Source organism: Eucyclogobius newberryi, unplaced genomic scaffold (assembly GCF_026437365.1).
Source record: "Eucyclogobius newberryi isolate DKJ021-1_F unplaced genomic scaffold, fEucNew1.0.hap1 SCAF_23, whole genome shotgun sequence".
NCBI lineage: Eukaryota > Metazoa > Chordata > Actinopteri > Gobiiformes > Gobiidae > Eucyclogobius > Eucyclogobius newberryi.
Genome location: NW_027315868.1, coordinates 1,442,028 through 1,468,068, shown reverse-complemented (window position 1 = coordinate 1,468,068; position 26,041 = coordinate 1,442,028). Strand labels below are relative to the sequence as shown.

Genomic DNA, 26,041 nt, shown 5'->3' with positions numbered 1-26,041 from the left:
GCACCACATGACTCTCAGTATAAGACCTGTACAGGAACCTCAGGCACCACATGACTCTCAGTATAAGACCTGTACAGGAACCTCAGGCACCACATGACTCTCAGTATAAGACCTGTACAGGAACCTCAGGCACCACATGACTCTCAGTATAAGACCTCTACAGGAACCTCAGGCACCACATGACTCTCAGTATAAGACCTGTACAGGAACCTAAGGCACCACATGACTCTCAGTATAAGACCTGTACAGGAACCTCAGGCACCACATTACTCTCAGTATAAGACCTGTACAGGAACCTCAGGCACCACATTACTCTGAGTATAAGACCTGTACAGGAACCTCAGGCACCACATGACTCTCAGTATAAGACCTGTACAGGAACCTCAGGCACCACAAGACTCTCAGTATAACACCTGTACAGGAACCTCAGGCACCACATGACTCTCAGTATAAGACCTGTACAGGAACCTCAGGCACCACATGATTCTCAGTATAACACCTGTACAGGAACCTCAGGCACCACATGACTCTCAGTATAAGACCTGTACAGGAACCTCAGGCACCACATGACTCTCAGTATAAGACCTGTACAGGAACCTCAGGCACCACATTACTCTCAGTATAAGACCTGTACAGGAACCTCAGGCACCACATGACTCTCAGTATAAGACCTGTACAGGAACCTCAGGCACCACATGACTCTCAGAATAAGACCTGTACAGGAACCTCAGACACCACATAACTCTCAGTATAAGACCTGTACAGGAACCTCAGGCACCACATGACTCTCAGTATAAGACCTGTACAGGAACCTCAGGCACCACATGACTCTCAGTATAAGACCTGTACAGGAACCTCAGGCACCACATTACTCTCAGTATAAGACCTGTACAGGAACCTCAGGCACCATATGACTCTCAGTATAAGACCTGTACAGGAACCTCAGGCACCACATGACTCTCAGTATAAGACCTGTACAGGAACCTCAGGCACCACATGACTCTCAGTATAAGACCTCTACAGGAACCTCAGGCACCACATGACTCTCAGTATAAGACCTGTACAGGAACCTCAGGCACCATATTACTCTCAGTATAAGACCTGTACAGGAACCTCAGGCACCACATTACTCTCAGTATAAGACCTGTACAGGAACCTCAGGCACCACATGACTCTCAGTATAAGACCTGTACAGGAACCTCAGGCACCACATGACTCTCAGTATAAGACCTGTACAGGAACCTCAGGCACCACATGACTCTCAGTATAACACCTGTACAGGAACCTCAGGCACCACATGACTCTCAGTATAAGACCTGTACAGGAACCTCAGGCACCACATGACTCTCAGTATAAGACCTGTACAGGAACCTCAGGCACCACATGATTCTCAGTATAAGACCTGTACGGGAACCTCAGGCACCACATTACTCTCAGTATAAGACCTGTACGGGAACCTCAGGCACCACATGACTCTCAGTATAAGACCTGTACAGGAACCTCAGGCACCACATGACTCTCAGTAAAAGACCTGTACAGGAACCTAAGGCACCACATGACTCTCAGTATAAGACCTGTACAGGAACCTCAGGCACCACATGACTCTCAGTATAAGACCTGTACAGGAACCTAAGGCACCACATGACTCTCAGTATAAGACCTGTACAGGAACCTCAGGCACCACATGACTCTCAGTATAAGACCTGTACAGGAACCTCAGGCACCACATGACTCTCAGTATAAGACCTGTACAGGAACCTCAGGCACCACATGACTCTCAGTATAAGACCTGTACAGGAACCTCAGGCACCACATTACTCTCAGTATAAGACCTGTACAGGAACCTCAGGCACCACATGACTCTCAGTATAAGACCTGTACAGGAACCTCAGGCACCACATGACTCTCAGAATAAGACCTGTACAGGAACCTCAGACACCACATAACTCTCAGTATAAGACCTGTACAGGAACCTCAGGCACCACATGACTCTCAGTATAAGACCTGTACAGGAACCTCAGGCACCACATGACTCTCAGTATAAGACCTGAACAGGAACCTCAGGCACCATATTACTCTCAGTATAAGACCTGTACAGGAACCTCAGGCACCATATGACTCTCAGTATAAGACCTGTACAGGAACCTCAGGCACCACATGACTCTCAGTATAAGACCTGTACAGGAACCTCAGGCACCACATGACTCTCAGTATAAGACCTCTACAGGAACCTCAGGCACCACATGACTCTCAGTATAACACCTGTACAGGAACCTCAGGCACCATATTACTCTCAGTATAAGACCTGTACAGGAACCTCAGGCACCACATTACTCTGAGTATAAGACCTGTACAGGAACCTCAGGCACCACATGACTCTCAGTATAAGACCTGTACAGGAACCTCAGGCACCACATGACTCTCAGTATAACACCTGTACAGGAACCTCAGGCACCACATGACTCTCAGTATAACACCTGTACAGGAACCTCAGGCACCACATGATTCTCAGTATAACACCTGTACAGGAACCTCAGGCACCACATGACTCTCAGTATAAGACCTGTACGGGAACCTCAGGCACCACATGACTCTCAGTATAAGACCTGTACAGGAACCTCAGACACCACATGACTCTCAGTATAAGACCTGTACAGGAACCTCAGGCACCACATGACTCTCAGTATAAGACCTGTACAGGAACCTCAGGCACCACATGACTCTCAGTATAAGACCTGTACAGGAACCTCAGGCACCACATTACTCTCAGTATAAGACCTGTACAGGAACCTCAGGCACCATATGACTCTCAGTATAAGACCTGTACAGGAACCTCAGGCACCACATGACTCTCAGTATAAGACCTGTACAGGAACCTCAGGCACCACATGACTCTCAGTATAAGACCTGTACAGGAACCTCAGGCACCACATGACTCTCAGTATAAGACCTCTACAGGAACCTCAGGCACCATATTACTCTCAGTATAAGACCTGTACAGGAACCTCAGGCACCACATTACTCTCAGTATAAGACCTGTACAGGAACCTCAGGCACCACATTACTCTGAGTATAAGACCTGTACAGGAACCTCAGGCACCACATGACTCTCAGTATAAGACCTGTACAGGAACCTCAAGCACCACATGACTCTCAGTATAACACCTGTACAGGAACCTCAGGCACCACATGACTCTCAGTATAAGACCTGTACAGGAACCTCAGGCACCACATGATTCTCAGTATAACACCTGTACAGGAACCTCAGGCACCACATGACTCTCAGTATAAGACCTGTACAGGAACCTCAGGCACCACATGACTCTCAGTATAAGACCTGTACAGGAACCTCAGGCACCACATTACTCTCAGTATAAGACCTGTACAGGAACCTCAGGCACCATATGACTCTCAGTATAAGACCTGTACAGGAACCTCAGGCACCACATGACTCTCAGTATAAGACCTGTACAGGAACCTCAGGCACCACATGACTCTCAGTATAAGACCTCTACAGGAACCTCAGGCACCACATGACTCTCAGTATAACACCTGTACAGGAACCTCAGGCACCATATTACTCTCAGTATAAGACCTGTACAGGAACCTCAGGCACCACATTACTCTCAGTATAAGACCTGTACAGGAACCTCAGGCACCACATTACTCTGAGTATAAGACCTGTACAGGAACCTCAGGCACCACATGACTCTCAGTATAAGACCTGTACAGGAACCTCAGGCACCACATGACTCTCAGTATAAGACCTGTACGGGAACCTCAGGCACCACATGACTCTCAGTATAAGACCTGTACGGGAACCTCAGGCACCACATGACTCTCAGTATAAGACCTGTACAGGAACCTCAGGCACCACATGACTCTCAGTATAAGACCTGTACAGGAACCTAAGGCACCACATGACTCTCAGTATAAGACCTGTACAGGAACCTCAGGCACCACATGACTCTCAGTATAAGACCTGTACAGGAACCTCAGGCACCACATGACTCTCAGTATAAGACCTGTACAGTAACCTCAGGCACCACATGACTCTCAGTATAAGACCTGTACAGGAACCTCAGGCACCACATGACTCTCAGTATAAGACCTGTACAGGAACCTCATACACCACATGACTCTCAGTATAAGACCTGTACAGGAACCTCAGGCACCACATGACTCTCAGTATAAGACCTGTACAGGAACCTCAGGCACCACATGACTCTCAGTATAAGACCTGTACAGGAACCTCAGGCACCACATGACTCTCAGTATAAGACCTGTACAGGAACCTCAGGCACAACATGACTCTCAGTATAAGACCTGTACAGGAACCTCAGGCACCACATGACTCTCAGTATAAGACCTGTACAGGAACCTCAGGCACCACATGACTCTCAGTATAAGACCTGTACAGGAACATCAGGCACCACATTACTCTCAGTATAAGACCTGTACAGGAACCTTAGGCAGGCACCACATGACTCTCAGTATAAGACCTGTACAGGAACCTCAGACACCACATGACTCTCAGTATAAGACCTGTACAGGAACCTCAGGCACCACATGACTCTCAGTATAAGACCTGTACAGGAACCTCAGGCACCACATGACTCTCAGTATAAGACCTGTACAGGAACCTCAGGCACCACATTACTCTCAGTATAAGACCTGTACAGGAACCTCAGGCACCATATGACTCTCAGTATAAGACCTGTACAGGAACCTCAGGCACCACATGACTCTCAGTATAAGACCTGTACAGGAACCTCAGGCACCACATGACTCTCAGTATAAGACCTGTACAGGAACCTCAGGCACCACATGACTCTCAGTATAAGACCTCTACAGGAACCTCAGGCACCATATTACTCTCAGTATAAGACCTGTACAGGAACCTCAGGCACCACATTACTCTCAGTATAAGACCTGTACAGGAACCTCAGGCACCACATGACTCTCAGTATAAGACCTGTACAGGAACCTCAGGCACCACATTACTCTCAGTATAAGGCCTGTACAGGAACCTCAGGCACCACATTACTCTCAGTATAAGACCTGTACAGGAACCTCAGGCACCACATTACTCTCAGTATAAGGCCTGTACAGGAACCTCAGGCACCACATTACTCTCAGTATAAGACCTGTACAGGAACCTCAGGCACCACATGACTCTCAGTATAAGACCTGTACAGGAACCTCAGGCACCACTTGACTCTCAGTATATGACCTGTACAGGAACCTCAGGCACTACATTACTCTCAGTATGAGACCTGTACAGGAACCTCAGGCACCACATCACTCTCAGTATAAGACCTGTACAGGAACCTCAGGCACCACATGACTCTCAGTATAAGACCTGTACAGGAACCTCAGGCACCACATGACTCTCAGTATAAGAACTGTACAGGAACCTCAGGCACCACATTACTCTCAGTATAAGAACTGTACAGGAACCTCAGGCACCACATGACTCTCAGTATAAGAACTGTACAGGAACCTCAGGCACCACTTGACTCTCAGTATATGACCTGTACAGGAACCTCAGGCACCACATGACTCTCAGTATAAGAACTGTACAGGAACCTCAGGCACCACATGACTCTCAGTATAAGAACTGTACAGGAACCTCAGGCACCACATGACTCTCAGTATAAGAACTGTACAGGAACCTCAGGCACCACATGACTCTCAGTATAAGAACTGTACAGGAACCTCAGGCACCACATGACTCTCAGTATAAGAACTGTACAGGAACCTCAGGCACCACATGACTCTCAGTATAAGAACTGTACAGGAACCTCAGGCACCACATGACTCTCAGTATAAGAACTGTACAGGAACCTCAGGCACCACATGACTCTCAGTATAAGAACTGTACAGGAACCTCAGGCACCACATGACTCTCAGTATAAGACCTGTACAGGAACCCCCGGCACCACATGACTCTCAGTATAAGAACTGTACAGGAACCTCAGGCACCACATGACTCTCAGTATAAGAACTGTACAGGAACCTCAGGCACCACATGACTCTCAGTATAAGAACTGTACAGGAACCTCAGGCACCACATGACTCTCAGTATAAGAACTGTACAGGAACCTCAGGCACCACATGACTCTCAGTATAAGACCTGTACAGGAACCTCAGGCACCACATTACTCTCAGTATAAGACCTGTACAGGAACCTCAGGCACCATATGACTCTCAGTATAAGACCTGTACAGGAACCTCAGGCACCACATGACTCTCAGTATAAGACCTGTACAGGAACCTCAGGCACCACATGACTCTCAGTATAAGACCTGTACAGGAACCTCAGGCACCACATGACTCTCAGTATAAGACCTCTACAGGAACCTCAGGCACCATATTACTCTCAGTATAAGACCTGTACAGGAACCTCAGGCACCACATTACTCTCAGTATAAGACCTGTACAGGAACCTCAGGCACCACATGACTCTCAGTATAAGACCTGTACAGGAACCTCAGGCACCACATTACTCTCAGTATAAGGCCTGTACAGGAACCTCAGGCACCACATTACTCTCAGTATAAGACCTGTACAGGAACCTCAGGCACCACATTACTCTCAGTATAAGGCCTGTACAGGAACCTCAGGCACCACATTACTCTCAGTATAAGACCTGTACAGGAACCTCAGGCACCACATGACTCTCAGTATAAGACCTGTACAGGAACCTCAGGCACCACATGACTCTCAGTATAAGACCTGTACAGGAACCTCAGGCACCACATGACTCTCAGTATAAGACCTGTACAGGTACCTCAGGCACTACATTACTCTCAGTATGAGACCTGTACAGGAACCTCAGGCACCACATCACTCTCAGTATAAGACCTGTACAGGAACCTCAGGCACCACATGACTCTCAGTATAAGACCTGTACAGGAACCTCAGGCACCACATGACTCTCAGTATAAGAACTGTACAGGAACCTCAGGCACCACTTGACTCTCAGTATATGACCTGTACAGGAACCTCAGGCACCACATGACTCTCAGTATAAGAACTGTACAGGAACCTCAGGCACCACATGACTCTCAGTATAAGAACTGTACAGGAACCTCAGGCACCACATGACTCTCAGTATAAGAACTGTACAGGAACCTCAGGCACCACATGACTCTCAGTATAAGAACTGTACAGGAACCTCAGGCACCACATGACTCTCAGTATAAGAACTGTACAGGAACCTCAGGCACCACATGACTCTCAGTATAAGAACTGTACAGGAACCTCAGGCACCACATGACTCTCAGTATAAGAACTGTACAGGAACCTCAGGCACCACATGACTCTCAGTATAAGACCTGTACAGGAACCCCCGGCACCACATGACTCTCAGTATAAGAACTGTACAGGAACCTCAGGCACCACATGACTCTCAGTATAAGAACTGTACAGGAACCTCAGGCACCACATGACTCTCAGTATAAGAACTGTACAGGAACCTCAGGCACCACATGACTCTCAGTATAAGAACTGTACAGGAACCTCAGGCACCACATGACTCTCAGTATAAGACCTGTACAGGAACCTCAGGCACCACATGACTCTCAGTATAAGACCTGTACAGGAACCTCAGGCACCACATGACTCTCAGTATAAGACCTGTACAGGAACCTCAGGCACCACATGACTCTCAGTATAAGACCTGTACAGGAACCAAGAATATAAGAGTTTTTTTACAGGAGTTTTTCTATTAAGAGTGTTTTTTTAAAGCTTTCTATAAGTCATCTGTTCTTTTACTCCTGTACCTACTTGTGTTGCAACAATGGAATTCCCCCACTGTGGGACAAATGAAGTCTTTTCTTATCTTAATGTTGTGAAGTGACGAAAGTGAATCGTTCCATGAATTGAAGTTTTTATTTGACAAAAGCAGCTCAAACTTGTACAAATATTAAACGACACTTTATTAGAAACACAAACTCTGGAGGTGGAAACATCTGTTAGATTTATACTTTTCTCTTTCAAATACTGTATTTATCACAAGAAACACAACAACAAGCTCCATCAAATCCATAAATGTTTAAGCTCATAAAATATCATCTTAAGTGCTCTTCATGTGGTTCTAGTTCCACGTCTGAGAACAGGAACTTCCACTTCAAATGTGAGAATGTGAAAAAGCTCCAGACAAAACCAAAATGGAAAAACACCAGAAATAAAACGATCAAAACTCTTCAAATATTTCAAACGTCTCCTTCAGAATCTTCTTCAAAAACAAAGTACAAATGTTTGTCAGAAAAGACCAAAGTGCGATGGCACGAGAACTGTGTTCTGAGGCTGGTTCTTTTTGGGTTCTTTTTTGTCGGTTCTTTCGTCGGGTTCATCCTGGTCCCAGTTTGGCGATGAGCTCGTCGCAGATCTTCGTCAGTTCCTCGATCTCCTGATTCTGAAAAAGAAAAGAGCAGAATGTTTAACCCAGACGAATAGTCCCGCTTTAGACCACGTTCAGTCCCGCTTTAGACCACGTTCAGTCCCGCTTTAGACCACGTTCAGTCCCGCTTTAGACCACGTTCAGTCCCGCTTTAGACCACGTTCAGTCCCGCTTTAGACCACGTTCAGTCCCGCTTTAGACCACGTTCAGTCCCGCTTTAGACCACGTTCAGTCACCATGTTCAGTCCCGCTTTAGACCACGTTCAGTCCCGCTTTAGACCACGTTCAGTCCCGCTTTAGACCACGTTCAGTCCCGCTTTAGACCACGTTCAGTCCCGCTTTAGACCACGTTCAGTCCCGCTTTAGACCACGTTCAGTCACCATGTTCAGTCCCGCTTTAGACCACGTTCAGTCCCGCTTTAGACCACGTTCAGTCCCGCTTTAGACCACGTTCAGTCCCGCTTTAGACCACGTTCAGTCCCGCTTTAGACCACGTTCAGTCCCGCTTTAGACCACGTTCAGTCCCGCTTTAGACCACGTTCAGTCACCATGTTCAGTCCCGCTTTAGACCACGTTCAGTCCCGCTTTAGACCACGTTCAGTCCCGCTTTAGACCACGTTCAGTCCCGCTTTAGACCACGTTCAGTCCCACTTTAGACCACGTTCAGTCCCGCTTTAGACCACGTTCAGTCCCGCTTTAGACCACGTTCAGTCCCGCTTTAGACCACGTTCAGTCCCCATGTTCAGTCCCGCTTTAGACCACGTTCAGTCCCGCTTTAGACCACGTTCAGTCCCGCTTTAGACCACGTTCAGTCACCATGTTCAGTCCCGCTTTAGACCACGTTCAGTCCCGCTTTAGACCACGTTCAGTCCCGCTTTAGACCACGTTCAGTCCCGCTTTAGACCACGTTCAGTCCCGCTTTAGACCACGTTCAGTCCCGCTTTAGACCACGTTCAGTCCCGCTTTAGACCACGTTCAGTCCCGCTTTAGACCACGTTCAGTCCCGCTTTAGACCACGTTCAGTCACCATGTTCAGTCCCGCTTTAGACCACGTTCAGTCCCGCTTTAGACCACGTTCAGTCCCGCTTTAGACCACGTTCAGTCCCGCTTTAGACCACGTTCAGTCCCGCTTTAGACCACGTTCAGTCCCGCTTTAGACCACGTTCAGTCCCGCTTTAGACCACGTTCAGTCCCGCTTTAGACCACGTTCAGTCCCGCTTTAGACCACGTTCAGTCCCCATGTTCAGTCCCGCTTTAGACCACGTTCAGTCCCGCTTTAGACCACGTTCAGTCCCGCTTTAGACCACGTTCAGTCACCATGTTCAGTCCCGCTTTAGACCACGTTCAGTCCCGCTTTAGACCACGTTCAGTCCCGCTTTAGACCACGTTCAGTCCCGCTTTAGACCACGTTCAGTCCCGCTTTAGACCACGTTCAGTCCCGCTTTAGACCACGTTCAGTCCCGCTTTAGACCACGTTCAGTCCCGCTTTAGACCACATTCAGTCCCGCTTTAGACCACGTTCAGTCCCGCTTTAGACCACGTTCAGTCACCATGTTCAGTCCCGCTTTAGACCACGTTCAGTCCCGCTTTAGACCACGTTCAGTCCCGCTTTAGACCACGTTCAGTCCCGCTTTAGACCACGTTCAGTCCCGCTTTAGACCACGTTCAGTCCCGCTTTAGACCACGTTCAGTCCCGCTTTAGACCACGTTCAGTCCCGCTTTAGACCACGTTCAGTCCCGCTTTAGACCACGTTCAGTCCCGCTTTAGACCACGTTCAGTCCCGCTTTAGACCACGTTCAGTCCCGCTTTAGACCACGTTCAGTCCCGCTTTAGACCACGTTCAGTCCCGCTTTAGACCACGTTCAGTCCCGCTTTAGACCACGTTCAGTCACCATGTTCAGTCCCGCTTTAGACCACGTTCAGTCCCGCTTTAGACCACGTTCAGTCCCGCTTTAGACCACGTTCAGTCCCGCTTTAGACCACGTTCAGTCCCGCTTTAGACCACGTTCAGTCCCACTTTAGACCACGTTCAGTCCCGCTTTAGACCACGTTCAGTCCCGCTTTAGACCACGTTCAGTCCCGCTTTAGACCACGTTCAGTCCCGCTTTAGACCACGTTCAATCCCGCTTTAGACCACGTTCAGTCACTATGTTCAGTCCCGCTTTAGACCACGTTCAGTCCCGCTTTAGACCACGTTCAGTCCCGCTTTAGACCACGTTCAGTCCCGCTTTAGACCACGTTCAGTCCCGCTTTAGACCACGTTCAGTCCCGCTTTAGACCACGTTCAGTCACCATGTTCAGTCCCGCTTTAGACTACGTTCAGTCCCCATGTTCAGTCCCGCTTTAGACCACGTTCAGTCCCGCTTTAGACCACGTTCAGTCCCCATGTTCAGTCCCGCTTTAGACCACGTTCAGTCCCGCTTTAGACCACGTTCAGTCCCGCTTTAGACCACGTTCAGTCCCGCTTTAGACCACGTTCAGTCCCGCTTTAGACCACGTTTAGTCCCGCTTTAGACCACGTTCAGTCCCGCTTTAGACCACGTTCAGTCCCGCTTTAGACCACGTTTAGTCCCGCTTTAGACCACGTTCAGTCCCGCTTTAGACCACGTTCAGTCCCGCTTTAGACCACGTTCAGTCCCCATGTTCAGTCCCGCTTTAGACCACGTTCAGTCCCGCTTTAGACCACGTTCAGTCACCATGTTCAGCACCGCTTTAGACCACGTTCAGTCCCGCTTTAGACCACGTTCAGTCCCGCTTTAGACCACGTTCAGTCCCGCTTTAGACCACGTTCAGTCCCCATGTTCAGTCCCGCTTTAGACCACGTTCAGTCCCCATGTTCAGTCCCGCTTTAGACCACGTTCAGTCCCGCTTTAGACAACGTTTAGTCCCGCTTTAGACCACGTTCAGTCACCATGTTCAGTCCCGCTTTAGACCACGTTCAGTCCCGCTTTAGACCACGTTCAGTCCCCATGTTCAGTCCCGCTTTAGACCACGTTCAGTCCAGCTTTAGACCACGTTCAGTCCCGCTTTAGACCACGTTCAGTCCCGCTTTAGACCACGTTCAGTCCCGCTTTAGACCACGTTTAGTCCCGCTTTAGACCACGTTCAGTCCCGCTTTAGACCACGTTCAGTCCCGCTTTAGACCACGTTCAGTCCCCATGTTCAGTCCCGCTTTAGACCACGTTCAGTCCCGCTTTAGACCACGTTCAGTCCCGCTTTAGACCACGTTCAGTCACGCTTTAGACCACGTTCAGTCCCGCTTTAGACCACGTTTAGTCCCGCTTTAGACCACGTTCAGTCCCGCTTTAGACCACGTTCAGTCCCGCTTTAGACCACGTTCAGTCCCCATGTTCAGTCCCGCTTTAGACCACGTTCAGTCCCGCTTTAGACCACGTTCAGTCCCGCTTTAGACCACGTTCAGTCCCGCTTTAGACCATGTTCAGTCCCGCTTTAGACCATGTTCAGTCCCGCTTTAGACCACGTTCAGTCCCGCTTTAGACCACGTTCAGTCCCGCTTTAGACCACGTTCAGTCCCGCTTTAGAGTCCCGCTTTAGACCACGTTCAGTCCCGCTTTAGACCACGTTCAGTCCCGCTTTAGACCACGTTCAGTCCCGCTTTAGACCACGTTCAGTCCCGCTTTAGACCACGTTTAGTCCCGCTTTAGACCATGTTCAGTCCCGCTTTAGACCACGTTTAGTCCCGCTTTAGACCACGTTCAGTCCCGCTTTAGACCACGTTCAGTCCCGCTTTAGACCACGTTCAGTCCCCATGTTCAGTCCCGCTTTAGACCACGTTCAGTCCCGCTTTAGACCACGTTCAGTCCCGCTTTAGACCACGTTCAGTCCCCATGTTCAGTCCCGCTTTAGACCATGTTCAGTCCCGCTTTAGACCACGTTTAGTCCCGCTTTAGACCACGTTCAGTCCCGCTTTAGACCACGTTCAGTCCCGCTTTAGACCACGTTCAGTCCCCATGTTCAGTCCCGCTTTAGACCACGTTCAGTCCCGCTTTAGACCACGTTCAGTCCCGCTTTAGACCACGTTCAGTCCCGCTTTAGACCATGTTCAGTCCCGCTTTAGACCACGTTCAGTCCCGCTTTAGACCACGTTCAGTCCCGCTTTAGACCACGTTCAGTCCCGCTTTACACCACGTTCAGTCCCGCTTTAGACCACGTTTAGTCCCGCTTTAGACCACGTTCAGTCCCGCTTTAGACCACGTTCAGTCCCGCTTTAGACCACGTTCAGTCCCCATGTTCAGTCCCACTTTAGACCACGTTCAGTCCCGCTTTAGACCACGTTCAGTCCCGCTTTAGACCACGTTCAGTCCCCATGTTCAGTCCCGCTTTAGACCACGTTCAGTCCCGCTTTAGACCACGTTCAGTCCCGCTTTAGACCACGTTCAGTCCCGCTTTAGACCACTTCAGTCCCGCTTTAGACCACGTTCAGTCCCGCTTTAGACCACGTTCAGTCCCGCTTTAGACCACGTTCAGTCCCGCTTTAGACCACGTTCAGTCCCGCTTTAGACTACGTTTAGTCCCGCTTTAGACCACCCTTTGGACCACCCTTCAGAGGTCAGAGGTCAGATTTGTACCTTCTGCTGCACAGATCGCTCCAGAGACTCAGCTTTCATCTGCTCCTTCCTCAGACTGGCCCCGAGAGCCACAGTTTCTGCTGCAGCTTTAGAGCGAACCTGAGCGATCTCCTCGTTCGCCCTGAGAGAGGGGGAGAGAGAGAGAGAGAGAGAGAGAGAGGGTCAGTGCTGCAGTAGTAGTAGTAGTAGTAGTAGTAGTAGAGTAGTAGTAGTAGTAGTAGTAGTAGTAGTAGTAGTAGTAGAGTAGTAGTAGTAGTAGTAGTAGTAGTAGTAGTAGTAGAAGTAGAGTAGTAGTAGTAGTAGTAGTAGTAGTAGTAGTAGTAGTAGTAGTAGTAGTAGTAGTAGTAGTAGAGTAGTAGTAGCAGTAGTAGTAGAGTAGTAGTAGTAGTAGTAGTAGTCGTAGTAGTAGAGTAGTAGTAGTAGTAGTAGTAGTAGTAGTAGTAGTAGTAGTAGTAGTAGAAGTAGTAGAGTAGTAGTAGCAGTAGTAGTAGTAGTAGTAGTAGTAGTAGTAGAGTAGTAGTAGTAGTAGTAGTAGTAGTAGTAGTAGTAGTAGTAGTAGTAGTAGTAGAGTAGTAGTAGTAGTAGTAGTAGACCTGATGTAAATATTTATTGCTCTAGATTGAATTAACTAATGAGTAATAATGAGAGCTGTATGTAACGTGCTGCGTGTCCTGCGTTGTGTATGTGGCATGTTGCGTGTCCTGCGTTGTGTATGTGGCATGTTGCGTGTCCTGTGTTGTGTATGTGGCGTGTAGCGTGTCCTGCGTTGTGTATGTGGCATGTTGCGTGTCCTGCGTTGTGTATGTGGCATTTTGCGTGTCCTGCGTTGTGTATGTGGCATGTTGCGTGTCCTGTGTTGTGTATGTGGCATGTTGCGTGTCCTGCGTTGTGTATGTGGCATGTTGCGTGTCCTGCGTTGTGTATGTGGCATGTTGCGTGTCCTGCAGTGTGTATGTGGCATGTTGCGTGTCCTGCGTTGTGTATGTGGCGTGTCCTGCGTGTGGCGTGTCCTGCGTTGTGTATGTGGCATGTAGCGTGTCCTGCGTGTGGCGTGTCCTGCGTGTGGCGTGTCCTGCGTTGTGTATGTGGCATGTTGCGTGTCCTGCGTTGTGTATGTGGCGTGTAGCGTGTCCTGCGTTGTGTATGTGGCATGTTGCGTGTCCTGTGTTGTGTATGTGGTGTGTAGCGTGTCCTGCGTTGTGTATGTGGCATGTTGCGTGTCCTGCGTTGTGTATGTGGCATGTGGCGTGTCCTGCGTTGTGTATGTGGCATGTTGTGTGTCCTGCGTTGTGTATGTGGCATGTTGCGTGTCCTGCGTTGTGTATGTGGCATGTTGCGTGTCCTGCAGTGTGTATGTGGCATGTTGCGTGTCCTGCGTGTCCTGCGTTGTGTATGTAGCGTGTCCTGCGTGTGGCGTGTCCTGCGTGTGGCGTATCCTGCGTGTGGCGTGTCCTGCGTTGTGTATGTGGCATGTTGCGTGTCCTGCGTTGTGTATGTGGCATGTTGGGTGTCCTGCGTGTGGCGTGTCCTGCGTTGTGTATGTGGCGTGTAGCGTGTCCTGCGTTGTGTATGTGGCATGTTGTGTGTCCTGCGTTGTGTATGTGGCATGTTGCGTGTCCTGCGTTGTGTATGTGGCATGTTGTGTGTCCTGCGTTGTGTATGTGGCATGTTGCGTGTCCTGCGTTGTGTATGTGGCATGTTGTGTGTCCTGCGTTGTGTATGTGGCATGTTGCGTGTCCTGCGTTGTGTATGTGGCATGTTGCGTGTCCTGCAGTGTGTATGTGGCATGTTGCGTGTCCTGCGTTGTGTATGTGGCGTGTCCTGCCTGGGCGTGTCCTGCGTTGTGTATGTGGCGTGTAGCGTGTCCTGCGTGTGGCGTGTCCTGCGTGTGGCGTATCCTGCGTGTGGCGTGTCCTGCGTTGTGTATGTGGCATGTTGCGTGTCCTGCGTTGTGTATGTGGCATGTTGAGTGTCCTGTGTTGTGTATGTAACGTGCTGCGTGTCCTGTGTTGTGTATGTGGCGTGTAGCGTGTCCTGCGTTGTGTATGTGGCATGTTGCGTGTCCTGTGTTGTGTATGTGGTGTGTAGCGTGTCCTGCGTTGTGTATGTGGTGTGTAGCGTGTCCTGCGTTGTGTATGTGGCATGTTGCGTGTCCTGCGTTGTGTATGTGGCATGTTGCGTGTCCTGCGTTGTGTATGTGGCATGTTGTGTGTCCTGCGTTGTGTATGTGGCATGTTGCGTGTCCTGCGTTGTGTATGTGGCATGTTGCGTGTCCTGCAGTGTGTATGTGGCATGTTGCGTGTCCTGCGTGTCCTGCGTTGTGTATGTGGCGTGTCCTGCGTGTGGCGTGTCCGGCGTGTGGCGTGTCCTGCGTTGTGTATGTGGCGTGTAGCGTGTCCTGCGTGTGGCGTGTCCTGCGTGTGGCGTATCCTGCGTGTGGCGTGTCCTGCGTTGTGTATGTGGCATGTTGCGTGTCCTGCGTTGTGTATGTGGCATGTTGGGTGTCCTGCGTGTGGCGTGTCCTGCGTTGTGTATGTGGCGTGTAGCGTGTCCTGCGTTGTGTATGTGGTGTGTAGCGTGTCCTGCGTTGTGTATGTGGCATGTTGCGTGTCCTGCGTTGTGTATGTGGCATGTTGGGTGTCCTGCGTGTGGCGTGTCCTGCGTTGTGTATGTGGCGTGTAGCGTGTCCTGCGTTGTGTATGTGGTGTGTAGCGTGGCCTGCGTTGTGTATGTGGCATGTTGCGTGTCCTGCATTGTGTATGTGGTGTGTAGCGTGTCCTGCGTTGTGTATGTGGCATGTTGCGTGTCCTGCGTTGTGTATGTGGCGTGTTGCGTGTCCTGCGTTGTGTATGTGGCATGTTGTGTGTCCTGGGTTGTGTATGTTGCATGTTGCGTGTCCTGCGTTGTGTATGTGGCATGTTGCGTGTCCTGCAGTGTGTATGTGGCATGTTGCGTGTCCTGCGTGTCCTGCGTTGTGTATGTGGCGTGTCCTCAAGTGGCGTGTCCGGCGTGTGGCGTGTCCTGCGTTGTGTATGTGGCGTGTAGCATGTCCTGCGTGTGGCGTGTCCTGCGTGTGGCGTATCCTGCGTGTGGCGTGTCCTGCGTTGTGTATGTGGCATGTTGCGTGTCCTGCGTTGTGTATGTGGCATGTTGGGTGTCCTGCGTGTGGCGTGTCCTGCGTTGTGTATGTGGCATGTTGCGTGTCCTGTGTTGTGTATGTGGCATGTTGCGTGTCCTGCGTTGTGTATGTGGCATGTTGGGTGTCCTGCGTGTAGCGTGTCCTGCGTTGTGTATGTGGCATGTTGCGTGTCCTGTGTTGTGTATGTGGCATGTTGCGTGTCCTGAGTTGTGTATGTGGCGTGTTGCGTGTCCTGCGTGTGGCGTGTCCTGCGTGTGGCGTGTCCTGCGTTGTGTATGTGGCATGTGGCGTGTGCTGCGTGTGGCGTGTCCGGCGTGTGGCGTGTCCTGCGTTGTGTATGTGGCGTGTAGCGTGTCCTGCGTGTGGCGTGTCCTGCGTGTGGCGTATCCTGCGTGTGGCGTATCCTGCGTGTGGCGTGTGCTGCGTTGTGTATGTGGCATGTTGCGTGTCCTGCGTTGTGTATGTGGCATGTTGGGTGTCCTGCGTTTGGCGTGTCCTGCGTTGTGTATGTGGCATGTGGCGTGTAGCGTGTCCTGCGTGTGGCGTATCCTGCGTGTGGCGTGTCCTGCGTTGTGTATGTGGCATGTTGCGTGTCCTGTGTTGTGTATGTGGCATGTTGCGTGTCCTGCGTTGTGTATGTGGCATGTTGCGTGTCCTGTGTTGTGTATGTGGCGTGTTGCGTGTCCTGCGTGTGGCGTGTCCTGCGTGTGGCGTGTCCTGCGTTGTGTATGTGGCGTGTAGCGTGTCCTGCGTTGTGTATGTGGCATGTGGCGTGTGCTGCGTGTGGCGTGTCCTGCGTGTGGCGTGTCCTGCGTTGTGTATGTGGCGTGTCCTTCGTTGAGTATGTGGCGTGTCCTGCGTGTGGCGTGTCCGGAGTGTGGCGTGTCCTGCGTTGTGTATGTGGCGTGTAGCGTGTCCTGCGTGTGGCGTGTCCTGCGTGTGGCGTGTCCTGCGTTGTGTATGTGGCGTGTAGCGTGTCCTGCGTGTGGCGTATCCTGCGTGTGGCGTGTCCTGCGTTGTGTATGTGGCGTGTCCTGCGTGTGGCGTGTCCAGCGTTGTGTATGTGGCGTGTCCTGCGTGTGGCGTGTCTTGCATTGTGTATGTGGCGTTCAAGCGTGTCCTGCCTTGTGTATGTGGCGTGTAGCGTGTCCTGCGTTGTGTATGTGGCGTGTAGCGTGTCCAGCGTTGTGTATGTGGCGTGTCCTGCGTTGTGTATGTGGCGTGTTGCGTGTCCTGCATTGTGTATGTGGCGTGTAGCGTGTCCTGCGTTGTGTATGTGGCGTGTGGCGTGTCCTGCGTTGTGTATGTGGCGTGTAGCGTGTCCTACGTGTGGCGTATCCTGCGTGTGGTGTGTCCTGCGTTCTGTATGTGGCGTGTGGCGTGTCCTGCGTTGTGTATGTGGCGTGTGGTGTGTCCCGCGTTGTGTATGTGGCGTGTAGCGTGTCCTACGTGTGGCGTATCCTGCGTGTGGTGTGTCCTGCGTTGTGTATGTGGCGTGTGGCGTGTCCTGCGTGTGGCGTGTCTTGCGTTGTGTATGTGGCGTGTCCTGCGTGTAGCGTGTCCTGCGTTGTGTATGTGGCATGTTGCGTGTCCTGCGTTGTGTATGTGGCGTGTTGCGTGTCCTGCGTGTGGCGTGTCCTGCGTTGTGTATGTGGCGTGTGCTGCGTGTGGCGTGTCCTGCGTGTGGCGTGTCCTGCGTTGTGTATGTGGCGTGTGGCGTGTCCTGCGTTGAGTATGTGGCGTATCCTGCGTGTGGCGTGTCCTGCGTTGTGTATGTGGCGTGTCCTGCGTTGTGTATGTGGCGTGTAGCGTGTCCTGCGTTGTGTATGTGGCGTGTAGCGTGTCCTGCGTTGTGTATGTGGCGTGTAGCGTATCCAGCGTTGTGTATGTGGCGTGTAGCGTGTCCTGCGTTGTGTATGTGGCGTGTAGCGTGCCCTGTGTTGTGTATGTGGCGTGTAGCGTGTCCTGCGTTGTGTATGTGGCGTGTTGCGTGTCCTGCCACGCGTATCCTGCGTTGTGTATGTGGCGTGTAGCCTGTCCTGCGTTGTGTATGTGGCGTGTAGCGTGTCCTGCGTTGTGTATGTGGCATGTTGCGTGTCCTGCGTTGTGTATGTGGCATGTTGGGTGTCCTGCGTGTGGTGTGTCCTGCGTTGTGTATGTGGCGTGTAGCGTGTCCTGCGTTGTGTATGTGGCATGTTGCGTGTCCTGCGTTGTGTATGTGGTGTGTAGCGTGTCCTGCGTTGTGTATGTGGCATGTTGCGTGTCCTGCGTTGTGTATGTGGCATGTTGCGTGTCCTGCGTTGTGTATGTGGCATGTTGCGTGTCCTGCAGTGTGTATGTGGCATGTTGCGTGTCCTGCGTGTCCTGCGTTGTGTATGTGGCGTGTCCTCAAGTGGCGTGTCCGGCGTGTGGCGTGTCCTGCGTTGTGTATGTGGCGTGTAGCATGTCCTGCGTGTGGCGTGTCCTGCGTGTGGCGTATCCTGCGTTGTGTATGTGGCGTGTCCTTCGTTGAGTATGTGGCGTGTCCTGCGTGTGGCGTGTCCGGAGTGTGGCGTGTCCTGCGTTGTGTATGTGGCGTGTAGCGTGTCCTGCGTGTGGCGTGTCCTGCGTGTGGCGTGTCCTGCGTTGTGTATGTGGCGTGTAGCATGTCCTGCGTGTGGCGTATCCTGCGTGTGGCGTGTCCTGCGTTGTGTATGTGGCGTGTCCTGCGTGTGGCGTGTCCAGCGTTGTGTATGTGGCGTGTCCTGCGTGTGGCGTGTCTTGCATTGTGTATGTGGCGTTCAAGCGTGTCCTGCGTTGTGTATGTGGCGTGTAGCGTGTCCTGCGTTGTGTATGTGGCGTGTAGCGTGTCCAGCGTTGTGTATGTGGCGTGTCCTGCGTTGTGTATGTGGCGTGTTGCGTGTCCTGCATTGTGTATGTGGCGTGTAGCGTGTCCTGCGTTGTGTATGTGGCGTGTGGCGTGTCCTGTGTTGTGTATGTGGCGTGTAGCGTGTCCTACGTGTGGCGTATCCTGCGTGTGGTGTGTCCTGCGTTCTGTATGTGGCGTGTGGCGTGTCCTGCGTGTCCTGCGTTGTGTATGTGGCGTGTGGTGTGTCCCGCGTTGTGTATGTGGCGTGTAGCGTGTCCTACGTGTGGCGTATCCTGCGTGTGGTGTGTCCTGCGTTGTGTATGTGGCGTGTGGCGTGTCCTGCGTGTGGCGTGTCTTGCGTTGTGTATGTGGCGTGTTGCGTGTCCTGCGTTGTGTATGTGGCGTGTTGCGTGTCCTGCGTGTGGCGTGTCCTGCGTTGTGTATGTGGCGTGTGCTGCGTGTGGCGTGTCCTGCGTGTGGCGTGTCCTGCGTTGTGTATGTGGCGTGTGGCGTGTCCTGCGTTGAGTATGTGGCGTATCCTGCGTGTTGCGTGTCCTGCGTTGTGTATGTGGCGTGTCCTGCGTTGTGTATGTGGCGTGTAGCGTGTCCTGCGTTGTGTATGTGGCGTGTAGCGTGTCCTGCGTTGTGTATGTGGCGTGTAGCGTGTCCAGCGTTGTGTATGTGGCGTGTAGCGTGTCCTGCGTTGTGTATGTGGCGTGTAGCGTGCCCTGTGTTGTGTATGTGGCGTGTAGCGTGTCCTGCGTTGTGTATGTGGCGTGTTGCGTGTCCTGCCACGCGTGTCCTGCGTTGTGTATGTGGCGTGTAGCGTGTCCTGCGTTGTGTATGTGGCATGTTGCGTGTCCTGCAGTGTGTATGTGGCATGTTGCGTGTCCTGCGTGTCCTGCGTTGTGTATGTGGCGTGTCCTCAAGTGGCGTGTCCGGCGTGTGGCGTGTCCTGCGTTGTGTATGTGGCGTGTAGCATGTCCTGCGTGTGGCGTGTCCTGCGTGTGGCGTATCCTGCGTTGTGTATGTGGCGTGTCCTGCGTGTGGCGTGTCCGGAGTGTGGCGTGTCCTGCGTTGTGTATGTGGCGTGTAGCGTGTCCTGCGTGTGGCGTGTCCTGCGTGTGGCGTGTCCTGCGTTGTGTATGTGGCGTGTAGCATGTCCTGCGTGTGGCGTATCCTGCGTGTGGCGTGTCCTGCGTTGTGTATGTGGCGTGTCCTGCGTGTGGCGTGTCCAGCGTTGTGTATGTGGCGTGTCCTGCGTGTGGCGTGTCTTGCATTGTGTATGTGGCGTTCAAGCGTGTCCTGCGTTGTGTATGTGGCGTGTAGCGTGTCCTGCGTTGTGTATGTGGCGTGTAGCGTGTCCAGCGTTGTGTATGTGGCGTGTCCTGCGTTGTGTATGTGGCGTGTTGCGTGTCCTGCATTGTGTATGTGGCGTGTAGCGTGTCCTGCGTTGTGTATGTGGCGTGTGGCGTGTCCTGTGTTGTGTATGTGGCGTGTAGCGTGTCCTACGTGTGGCGTATCCTGCGTGTGGCGTGTCTTGCGTTGTGTATGTGGCGTGTTGCGTGTCCTGCGTTGTGTATGTGGCGTGTTGCGTGTCCTGCGTGTGGCGTGTCCTGCGTTGTGTATGTGGCGTGTGCTGCGTGTGGCGTGTCCTGCGTGTGGCGTGTCCTGCGTTGTGTATGTGGCGTGTGGCGTGTCCTGCGTTGAGTATGTGGCGTATCCTGCGTGTTGCGTGTCCTGCGTTGTGTATGTGGCGTGTCCTGCGTTGTGTATGTGGCGTGTAGCGTGTCCTGCGTTGTGTATGTGGCGTGTAGCGTGTCCTGCGTTGTGTATGTGGCGTGTAGCGTGCCCTGTGTTGTGTATGTGGCGTGTAGCGTGTCCTGCGTTGTGTATGTGGCGTGTTGCGTGTCCTGCCACGCGTGTCCTGCGTTGTGTATGTGGCGTGTAGCGTGTCCTGCGTTGTGTATGTGGCGTGTAGCGTGTCCTGCGTTGTGTATGTGGCATGTTGCGTGTCCTGCGTTGTGTATGTGGCATGTTGGGTGTCCTGCGTGTGGTGTGTCCTGCGTTGTGTATGTGGCGTGTAGCGTGTCCTGCGTTGTGTATGTGGCATGTTGCGTGTCCTGCGTTGTGTATGTGGTGTGTAGCGTGTCCTGCGTTGTGTATGTGGCATGTTGCGTGTCCTGCGTTGTGTATGTGGCGTGTTGCGTGTCCTGCGTTGTGTATGTGGCATGTTGTGTGTCCTGGGTTGTGTATGTGGCATGTTGCGTGTCCTGCGTTGTGTATGTGGCATGTTGCGTGTCCTGCAGTGTGTATGTGGCATGTTGCGTGTCCTGCGTGTCCTGCGTTGTGTATGTGGCGTGTCCTCAAGTGGCGTGTCCGGCGTGTGGCGTGTCCTGCGTTGTGTATGTGGCGTGTAGCATGTCCTGCGTGTGGCGTGTCCTGCGTGTGGCGTATCCTGCGTGTGGCGTGTCCTGCGTTGTGTATGTGGCATGTTGCGTGTCCTGCGTTGTGTATGTGGCATGTTGGGTGTCCTGCGTGTGGCGTGTCCTGCGTTGTGTATGTGGCATGTTGCGTGTCCTGTGTTGTGTATGTGGCATGTTGCGTGTCCTGCGTTGTGTATGTGGCATGTTGGGTGTCCTGCGTGTAGCGTGTCCTGCGTTGTGTATGTGGCATGTTGCGTGTCCTGTGTTGTGTATGTGGCATGTTGCGTGTCCTGCGTTGTGTATGTGGCATGTTGCGTGTCCTGAGTTGTGTATGTGGCGTGTTGCGTGTCCTGCGTGCGGCGTGTCCTGCGTGTGGCGTGTCCTGCGTTGTGTATGTGGCATGTGGCGTGTGCTGCGTGTGGCGTGTCCGGCGTGTGGCGTGTCCTGCGTTGTGTATGTGGCGTGTAGCGTGTCCTGCGTGTGGCGTGTCCTGCGTGTGGCGTATCCTGCGTGTGGCGTATCCTGCGTGTGGCGTGTGCTGCGTTGTGTATGTGGCATGTTGCGTGTCCTGCGTTGTGTATGTGGCATGTTGGGTGTCCTGCGTGTGGCGTGTCCTGCGTTGTGTATGTGGCATGTGGCGTGTAGCGTGTCCTGCGTGTGGCGTATCCTGCGTGTGGCGTGTCCTGCGTTGTGTATGTGGCATGTTGCGTGTCCTGTGTTGTGTATGTGGCATGTTGCGTGTCCTGCGTTGTGTATGTGGCATGTTGCGTGTCCTGTGTTGTGTATGTGGCGTGTTGCGTGTCCTGCGTGTGGCGTGTCCTGCGTGTGGCGTGTCCTGCGTTGTGTATGTGGCATGTGGCGTGTGCTGCGTGTGGCGTGTCCTGCGTGTGGCGTGTCCTGCGTTGTGTATGTGGCGTGTCCTTCGTTGAGTATGTGGCGTGTCCTGCGTGTGGCGTGTCCGGAGTGTGGCGTGTCCTGCGTTGTGTATGTGGCGTGTAGCGTGTCCTGCGTGTGGCGTGTCCTGCGTGTGGCGTGTCCTGCGTTGTGTATGTGGCGTGTAGCGTGTCCTGCGTGTGGCGTATCCTGCGTGTGGCGTGTCCTGCGTTGTGTATGTGGCGTGTCCTGCGTGTGGCGTGTCCAGCTTTGTCTATGTGGCGTGTCCTGCGTGTGGCGTGTCTTGCATTGTGTATGTGGCGTTCAAGCGTGTCCTGCGTTGTGTATGTGGCGTGTAGCGTGTCCTGCGTTGTGTATGTGGCGTGTAGCGTGTCCAGCGTTGTGTATGTGGCGTGTCCTGCGTTGTGTATGTGGCGTGTTGCGTGTCCTGCATTGTGTATGTGGCGTGTAGCGTGTCCTGCGTTGTGTATGTGGCGTGTGGCGTGTCCTGCGTTGTGTATGTGGCGTGTCCTACGTGTGGCGTATCCTGCGTGTGGTGTGTCCTGCGTTGTGTATGTGGCGTGTGGCGTGTCCTGCGTGTGGCGTGTCTTGCGTTGTGTATGTGGCGTGTCCTGCGTGTAGCGTGTCCTGCGTTGTGTATGTGGCATGTTGCGTGTCCTGCGTTGTGTATGTGGCGTGTTGCGTGTCCTGCGTGTGGCGTGTCCTGCGTTGTGTATGTGGCGTGTGCTGCGTGTGGCGTGTCCTGCGTGTGGCGTGTCCTGCGTTGTGTATGTGGCGTGTGGCGTGTCCTGGGTTGAGTATGTGGCGTATCCTGCGTGTGGCGTGTCCTGCGTTGTGTATGTGGCGTGTCCTGCGTGTGGCGTGTCCTGCATTGTGTATGTGGCGTGTAGCGTGTCCTGCGTTGTGTATGTGGCGTGTAGCGTGTCCTGCGTTGTGTATGTGGCGTGTAGCGTGTCCAGCGTTGTGTATGTGGCGTGTAGCGTGTCCTGCGTTGTGTATGTGGCGTGTAGCGTGCCCTGTGTTGTGTATGTGGCGTGTAGCGTGTCCTGCGTTGTGTATGTGGCGTGTTGCGTGTCCTGCCACGCGTGTCCTGCGTTGTGTATGTGGCGTGTAGCGTGTCCTGCCTTGTGTATGTGGCGTGTAGCGTGTCCTGCGTTGTGTATGTGGCGTGTAGCGTGTCCTGCGTTGTGTATGTGGCGTGTAGCGTGCCCTGTGTTGTGTATGTGGCGTGTAGCGTGTCCTGTGTTGTGTATGTGGCGTGTAGCGTGTCCTGTGTTGTGTATGTGGCGTGTAGCGTGTCCTGTGTTGTGTATGTGGCGTGTAGCGTGCCCTGCGTTGTGTATGTGGCGTGTAGCGTGTCCTGTGTTGTGTATGTGGCGTGTAGCGTGTCCTGAGTTGTGTATGTGGCGTGTAGCGTGTGCTGTGTTGTGTATGTGGCGTGTAGCGTGTCCTGTGTTATGTATGTGGCGTGTAGCGTGTCCTGTGTTGTGTATGTGGCGTGTAGCGTGTCCTGTGTTGTGTATGTGGCGTGTAGCGTGTCCTGTGTTGTGTATGTGGCGTGTAGCGTGTCCTGTGTTGTGTATGTGGCGTGTAGCGTGTCCTGTGTTGTGTATGTGGCGTGTAGCGTGTCCTGTGTTATGTATGTGGCGTGTAGCGTGTCCTGTGTTGTGTATGTGGCGTGTAGCGTGTGCTGCGTTGTGTATGTGGCGTGTAGCATGTCCTGTGTTATGTATGTGGCGTGTAGCGTGTCCTGTGTTGTGTATGTGGCGTGTAGCGTGTCCTGTGTTGTGTATGTGGCGTGTAGCGTGTCCTGTGTTATGTATGTGGCGTGTAGCGTGTCCTGTGTTGTGTATGTGGCGTGTAGCGTGTCCTGTGCTGTGTATGTGGCGTGTAGCGTGTCCTGTGTTGTGTATGTGGCGTGTAGCGTGTCCTGTGTTGTGTATGTGGCGTGTAGCGTGTCCTGTGTTGTGTATGTGGCGTGTAGCGTGTCCTGTGTTATGTATGTGGCGTGTAGCGTGTGCTGTGTTGTGTATGTGGCGTGTAGCGTGTGCTGTGTTGTGTATGTGGCGTGTAGCGTGTGCTGTGTTGTGTATGTGGCGTGTAGCGTGTCCTGTGTTATGTATGTGGCGTGTAGCGTGTGCTGTGTTGTGTATGTGGCGTGTAGCGTGTGCTGTGTTGTGTATGTGGCGTGTAGCGTGTGCTGTGTTATGTATGTGGCGTGTAGCGTGTGCTGTGTTGTGTATGTGGCGTGTAGCGTGTGCTGTGTTGTGTATGTGGCGTGTAGCGTGTGCTGTGTTGTGTATGTGGCGTGTAGCGTGTGCTGTGTTGTGTATGTGGCGTGTAGCGTGTGCTGTGTTGTGTATGTGGCGTGTAGCGTGTGCTGCGTTGTGTATGTGGCGTGTAGCATGTCCTGTGTTATGTATGTGGCGTGTAGCGTGTCCTGTGTTGTGTATGTGGCGTGTAGCGTGTCCTGTGTTGTGTATGTGGCGTGTAGCGTGTCCTGTGTTATGTATGTGGCGTGTAGCGTGTCCTGTGTTGTGTATGTGGCGTGTAGCGTGTCCTGTGCTGTGTATGTGGCGTGTAGCGTGTCCTGTGTTGTGTATGTGGCGTGTAGCGTGTCCTGTGTTGTGTATGTGGCGTGTAGCGTGTCCTGTGTTGTGTATGTGGCGTGTAGCGTGTCCTGTGTTATGTATGTGGCGTGTAGCGTGTGCTGTGTTGTGTATGTGGCGTGTAGCGTGTGCTGTGTTGTGTATGTGGCGTGTAGCGTGTGCTGTGTTGTGTATGTGGCGTGTAGCGTGTCCTGTGTTATGTATGTGGCGTGTAGCGTGTGCTGTGTTGTGTATGTGGCGTGTAGCGTGTGCTGTGTTGTGTATGTGGCGTGTAGCGTGTGCTGTGTTATGTATGTGGCGTGTAGCGTGTGCTGTGTTGTGTATGTGGCGTGTAGCGTGTGCTGTGTTGTGTATGTGGCGTGTAGCGTGTGCTGTGTTATGTATGTGGCGTGTAGCGTGTGCTGTGTTTTGTATGTGGCGTGTAGCGTGTGCTGTGTTGTGTATGTGGCGTGTAGCGTGTGCTGTGTTGTGTATGTGGCGTGTAGCGTGTGCTGTGTTGTGTATGTGGCGTGTAGCGTGTGCTGTGTTGTGTATGTGGCGTGTAGCGTGTCCTGTGTTATGTATGTGGCGTGTAGCGTGTGCTGTGTTGTGTATGTGGCGTGTAGCGTGTGCTGTGTTGTGTATGTGGCCTGTAGCGTGTGCTGTGTTATGTATGTGGCGTGTAGCGTGTGCTGTGTTGTGTATGTGGCGTGTAGCGTGTGCTGTGTTGTGTATGTGGCGTGTAGCGTGTGCTGTGTTTTGTATGTGGCGTGTAGCGTGTGCTGTGTTGTGTATGTGGCGTGTAGCGTGTGCTGTGTTGTGTATGTGGCGTGTAGCGTGTGCTGTGTTGTGTACTTGTGCAGCTTCTCCTCGGCGTGGGCCTTCAGCGTCTGGTATCTGTGCTCCTCCTGTTTGATCCTCTGCAGATACTCCTGAGCGCAGCGCTTCAGGACGTCCTCATTCTGACACATGAAAAACACATGAAGAAGAAGTGTAAAGCCTGGTCCACACGCGTGTCGTTACTGACACACACACATGTCACTGTAAAGCCTGGTCCACACGCGTGTCGTTACTGACCACATGACACACAAACATGTCACTGTAAAGCCTGGTCCACACGCGTGTCGTTACTGACCACATGACACACAC

The 26,041-nt window shown here is 52.4% G+C and overlaps 2 protein-coding genes across 2 annotated transcripts in view; both read right to left on the bottom strand.

Annotated features, from left to right (window-relative positions):
* Window positions 1–8,053, bottom strand: part of pcsk1 (proprotein convertase subtilisin/kexin type 1) — a 57,548-nt gene extending 49,495 nt beyond the window's left edge. The window contains exon 1 of the mRNA XM_072459517.1: window positions 8,021–8,053. Coding sequence (XP_072315618.1) covers window positions 8,021–8,053 — 33 coding nt within the window. The remainder of the gene's footprint in view (window positions 1–8,020) is intronic.
* Window positions 8,054–8,352: 299 nt separating this feature from the next.
* The window catches only part of LOC140372428 (transforming acidic coiled-coil-containing protein 3-like), a 35,052-nt gene continuing 17,363 nt past the window's right edge, over window positions 8,353–26,041 (bottom strand). Inside the window, exons 9-11 of the mRNA XM_072459523.1 lie at window positions 25,748–25,854; window positions 12,998–13,118; window positions 8,353–8,422 (exon numbers count right to left, since the gene is read on the bottom strand). Of these exons, the coding sequence (XP_072315624.1) occupies window positions 8,357–8,422; window positions 12,998–13,118; window positions 25,748–25,854 (294 nt within the window). The 3' untranslated portion in view covers window positions 8,353–8,356. The remainder of the gene's footprint in view (window positions 8,423–12,997; window positions 13,119–25,747; window positions 25,855–26,041) is intronic.